The 5,940-nt window shown below is 33.1% G+C and overlaps 1 protein-coding gene across 1 annotated transcript; it reads left to right on the top strand.

Annotated features, from left to right (window-relative positions):
- The first annotated feature begins 2,984 nt into the window (after positions 1–2,984).
- LOC105178462 (cytochrome P450 76A2) lies at positions 2,985–5,178 on the top strand. The gene is made up of 2 exons (XM_011101930.3): positions 2,985–4,236; positions 4,341–5,178. Exons 1-2 carry the CDS (start codon positions 3,220–3,222, stop codon positions 4,965–4,967), a joined length of 1,644 nt encoding a protein of 547 aa, XP_011100232.1. The 5' UTR covers positions 2,985–3,219; the 3' UTR covers positions 4,968–5,178.
- Positions 5,179–5,940: the final 762 nt, after the last annotated feature.

Raw genomic sequence — 5,940 nt, 5'->3', positions numbered from 1 at the left:
TTAAACCTCATAAAAGTATAATTAAAATATTAATAATAATGGAGCCATAAATCTCAAATAAATATCAAATTAAACTGGAATGTTAGGATTAAATAAATTATTAGAAATAATTTGATAATGTAGAAAATTTTAAAACATATTTCCAATGTGCTAATATTTATGATGTTTGATGAAATTTTATAATATTTGAACGAAAGCTTAAAATTATCAGCTTTGTACTCACTATATTTTTTTAAAAAGTTAAAAACTTATAAAAAAATTGAACGGGGTGGATGAAGTCCATAAAAAAAATTAAAAAATTATAATTTTTAATCTGCAAGGTCATTGTGATCAGTTCACCACAAAAAATGGATGAAAATCTAACAAATTAGGTTAATTGTTAGACGACAGTTACAATCAGTGGATATTAATAATTTTTCAAATAATAAAAAAATATTTATAATTATGTCAAATCTCATGAGAGATGGTCGTAAATTACAGTTTTGTTTATTCAAATAGTCACACAATGTGGTTTGCTTATGTCCCCTCCTGGTCGTGGTTAGGGTCGCGCTGAAGGACATGGTGTTCCGCCAACCCAGGTTTAGACTTGAAGGTGCCCAAAGAGACTAAGGACTTCAAGGCTGGCGAGTCTAAATTTTAATTAATTATTATTTAAATTATATATCTTGTTAAGAGCAGAGTATGACAATAAAGGTTGAATGCTTCTTTTCTAAAATGTTACGATAATTTATTCGTGAACTCTTTTTTTTTTAGCTTATTCCAATTTTGACATAAGAGTAATTTTGATTTAGGATTAAATATACTTTCGACCCTGAAATGTCCATATAGACGTATTCATCTTCTAAACTGTAAAAGATAACAAAATGGACCCTCATAATAAGGACCAAAAGTTTTATGATTAAATGCGCTTTTATTTACGTTCCTTGAAATATGTGTGGTAAAATTCCTCCTCTAAAACATAAATTTAACTATTACAAAATATTTTATTTGAAATAAATATCACCCAAAAATGATGATTTTCATAACGAGTGAGAACTTTGTACTGACTTGATAAAATTTACAATTCCTATATTTTTTTATATAATTGTTTAAAAATTTACATAATTTTTTCATGTAATGTTATATGTATTGAGCTTTTTTTATAATAATATTATCAATAAATTTTAAAATATTATATCGAATATATATGTACTGCAAAATATAAATATCTATACATATAATTAATCTATAACGCCCTATAATTTTATGAGTAATGATATGATGTATTCTCCATATATATAAAAGTAATTGTATATAAAATATATAACATATATAACATTTTTTTAAAAAAAATTATATGAATTATAATGCATACAATTACATCAAATTTATGCATATTTATATGTATTTTTAACATAAATAATTTACATTGTAAAACATATTTGCATATATTGAGCATGAGAATATTTTTTATATTATATAATTTATAAAAAGCAATAAATTTTAAACATTAATTAAACATTTGAGTAAAATTTTAAAAACACTAAAAATAGTCATGAGGGAGATTTTTTAATACAACATATTTTAGGAAATAAAATGAGGAGCATAGGACGTAAATGAAGGGCACTTTTGTCATGTCAATTCCAAATTACTTTAGAGGATGAATACGATTATAAGCATATTTTACAGATATAAAATGTATTTAATTCGAGTTTTAATTTATGTAATTTATTTTGTTTAAAAAAAAAATATATATATATATATATATATAGTTTTCAGCCTAACTTGCTTGCGGTAACGATAACGACTAAATTTGGCAGTAGTAGTATATGTGGGGAGTCATCTTTAATGGTCATTGATAATGAATGCTGCCCTACCCACACACTGTCACTCAATTATTAGCATGAACCTATCAAGCCCCACTCATTGACGAATACCAACTATTGATTATACATTGTAAATAAAACCTAATTCAGTAGGCGAAATTGAGGCCCATAATTTTAGAGGTAACGGGTTTTAATCCTATTATATGTGTGGATGTTGTTTGCTGCATAGTAGAAGTTACTGTCCATTGCAATAGTATGTGTTATTGAGTAGAATATGATTATTGTAATAATTTTTGTTTGATATTGATGTCGACAGGAATGGTTGTAATTGCAATCGATTTATTTTAATTAATAATAATTTATCGCTCTTACTTCAAAAAAAAAAAACTATGGACTACACATTAGTTGCATGTGCATAATTTAATTTTTTTAATTTTTATTTAATTATATGAAAGAGACTAAAAAAATGGATAATTATTCGATCTTTACTGAGATTTGATGTAACTGTACGTAAACTTTTTGTGGTTTGAGAAATTATGTCAATACCCCTAAAAAAATTTTCCCCGTCTAACAAGTAGATTTCTCCATTAATCAAAATTCACCGAATTTCCTAACTTTAGGAGAAAAAAATTGAATGAATATCCATACTTACCATCCATAGACTTATTACTAACTTAATACAGATCAAACAAATTTTTTTTACAAAACTACCCTTATAACAGTAAAGATATATTTCTTTACATCCAATACTATGTGTGTGAAGATTTATAAGGATAGTTTGGTTATGATAAGATTTACTTGATCTGCAGTTAAGTTACCTTGTAATAAGTCAATCGGGATTTTATATATGGATTTTCATTCAATTGTTTTGTTAACATGAGCAAATTCGATAAATTTTAACTAGCAAAGAGATTTATTTGTTAGAAGTATACAAAAGTCAGAAATACGAGGTGTAATTTTTTCAAATCACAAAAATTATAATATGAAATTTTAAAAGAGAACAATGTAATTATCCTTATAAAGAAACCAAAGAACTTATCAGAACTCATAAGTATGCTTAAAGATAGTTTAATCAATATACATTTTTCAACGTTGATAAATGAGCATTGCCGACTGCATATAGAACTCAGAAAAGCTTATAACTATTCCTTCACTTCCAATTTTCTTTACTTGAATCAAACCAGTTCTGAATTAATTGTCGTCCAGCCCCGTGAGCACCGAGCCCGTTACTAAATTCCAAAGTACTACAGGAAGTGATATCAACACTTTGTCTGTTTGTCAACAGAGAATAACCAAGATTGCTCACTAAATGCCAACAAGCAGATTCTAGGAATAGTTGTTATGTTGAGGATAAAGATCCCTAATAAAGAACAGGGCTGCTAGTAATGATGTTTGACTTTTTTTCTTATCTGCAATGCGAAGAACCATTTCTAGTGCACAACTTATAAAAACAGGTGTGATAACAATTGGTATCTTTGTAGAAGTGGCGTTTAACAAATCAATATTTCCCAGCCATATGGATTCGATGTGGATATTTCTAGTGTGGTGTATTGGTATTTTGGGACCGGTGCTATTTCTTTTCTGTCGCCAGCGGTGTTCCACCTCCGGGGGGTTGCCGCCTGGTCCTCCGGGATGGCCGGTGGTCGGCAACATGTTTGATCTTGGTTCCATGCCGCACAAAACCGTAGCCGGGCTAAAGAAAGATTATGGCCCCGTTGTTTGGCTAAGGATTGGCTCGATCAACACTGTGGCGTTGCTTACTGCCAAAGCTGCTGCGGAGCTGTTCAAGAACCATGACGCCAACTTTGCAGAGCGCACAATCACGGAGGTGATGAAAGTCCATGACTTCCACAAGACGGCCCTTTCGCTGTCCCCTTATGGTTCCTACTGGCGTGTGATGAAGCGCATAATGACTGTTGAGATGCTGGTCCAGAAGAGGATCAAAGAAACGGAGCCCATCAGGCGCCGCTGCATCGGCGACATGGTGGAATGGATCAACAAAGAAGCCAAAGCAGCAGCTGGAGGAGAATCGGGCAGGATTCATGTGGCGAGGTTTGTGTTTCTAGCATCGTTCAACATGTTGGGGAACCTCATGTTGTCGAGAGACCTGGTGAGCCCTGAGTCGGTGGAGGGCTCGGAATTCTTTGCCGCCATGATTGAGCTGATGGAGTGGTCGGGGCACCCGAATATTGTGGATCTGTTTCCATGGCTGAAGTGGCTCGATCCTCAAGGTTTGAGACGGAACGCTGAACGTGGGATGGCGAGAACACTCAAAATCGTCGGACGATTTGTGGCGGAGAGGCTTAAAGAAAGGCAATTGGGCGGCGGGGCGGGAAAGGACTTCCTGGAAGTGCTCTTGGAATGTGAAGGAAACAGAAACGATGATCAGCGACATAACATTTCTGAACACGAACTGAATGTGATCATTACGGTAAGGAAAATCCTTTCAACCATTCAAACAAATAGTACATGCAATCGCTACAAACATTTCTCATTCTTCTGTTTTCTTATATATTGGATTGTAAATGATCGCAGGAAGTGTTCCTGGCTGGTTCAGAAACAACGAGCAGTAGCATTGAATGGGCGATGGTTGAGCTGCTCAGCCACCCGGAAATCATGAGAAAGGCCAAAAACGAGCTAGCCCGGGTGGTTGGAAAGAGCAACAAATTCGAAGAGAGCCACATCGAGAGTTTGCCATACTTGCAAGCCGTGTTGAAGGAGACTCTGCGACTCCATCCTCCAATCCCATTCCTAGTTCCCCGGAGAGCAATTCAAGAAACAAATTTCATGGGGTATCAGATTCCCAAGAACACCCAACTTTTCGTGAATGCTTGGTCGATAGGAAGGGATCCAGAGTGCTGGGACGACCCGTTATCCTTCAAGCCCGAGAGATTTTTAGGCTCGAAAATCGACTACAAGGGACAAAATTTTGAGCTGATACCGTTTGGAGCAGGCCGGCGGATCTGCGCTGGAATTCCCCTGGCTCACAGGATGCTTCACCTACTGCTCGGATCATTGCTGCATGAATTTGACTGGCGCGTTGATGAGATTGGAAAGAACGCAATGACGGATACGAGAGAGAGAATGGGGGTGACAGTCAGGAAAGTGGTGCCATTGGAAGCAATACCACGAAGGTGTTCGACAAATTTCCCATCTGAATAATGGATCACTGCAGCGACACTTGCTTCTATTTAATGAGTTAATAATGGATTAAATTTATTAGCTTTTGTTGGGAATTGGAATTTCTACTTTAAAAGCATTTTCTATTCAGTTAATTTATACAAGCCGTGTATAACTTCTTTTCAATAAAACAAAGTGATAATGACTGATTACTGATTTATTGCAAATTAAATAAATATTTTTTTTGATTAAACTATTCTTATAATAATGAAGATATACTTCTTCACATGCATTAATGTTTGAAGATGTATAATAGTAATTTTATCGTCAAAAGATTTATTTGACCTGAAATAAGTCAAGTAATAAGTTAATTGGGGATAAATAAGGATTTCTTTTATCCGATTTTTAATTAGTTTCAATAAATTAGATAAATTTGGACCAACAAAGGACTTATTTACTAGACAGAAGCAAACTCTAAGGGTACTAGATGTAATTTTTGAAAGCATAAACGGTCTACGTGTAATTACACTAAACCTCAAACAAGAAGAGTGTAATTATTTCTAAAATCAATGACACAATTTTTATATATATAATTTACATATATATATATATTAAATCAAACATAATACAATAAAATTTAAAATAAAAAATAGCTGCTATGTTTCAGGTACTTAGTTTAATACAAATTTATTTTGCTTATAAGAGTAGATGTCCTTTTGGTTTTAGGCCTCTTTTACTTGCTTGTATAAGAAAATTTTGGATTAGAAACTACAGAAGGTGAAAATTTTTAAACAATTCGCTATTTACAAATAATAGGATTGTTTTCTAAATTATAGTTATGAAAATGATTGTGACTATTATGACATTTTTGCCCTTGAACAAGACAAAATGTCTTATTAATACTAGGAGTTGCAAATGGGTGGTCGGATCCAAACGAGTTGGGTCGAATCAACGAATTGAAAATTAATTGAGTTGCAAATGGATCAGGTTGGGTCGAAAATACCCATTTTTTTAT

The sequence above is a fragment of the Sesamum indicum genome, linkage group LG12 (assembly GCF_026168435.1).
Source record: "Sesamum indicum cultivar Baizhima isolate 11 linkage group LG12, ASM2616843v1, whole genome shotgun sequence".
In the NCBI taxonomy this organism is placed as follows: Eukaryota; Viridiplantae; Streptophyta; class Magnoliopsida; order Lamiales; family Pedaliaceae; genus Sesamum; species Sesamum indicum.
This window is presented reverse-complemented; position numbering and strand designations above follow the sequence as displayed.

Bases quoted from the DNA above. Each gene is read 5' to 3' on its own strand.
- LOC105178462 (XM_011101930.3), top strand. From the start codon at position 3,220: ATGCGAAGAACCATTTCTAGTGCACAACTTATAAAAACAGGTGTGATA. The intron at 4,237-4,340 runs GTAAGGAAAATC...AAATGATCGCAG, and splicing joins AACTGAATGTGATCATTACG to GAAGTGTTCCTGGCTGGTTC.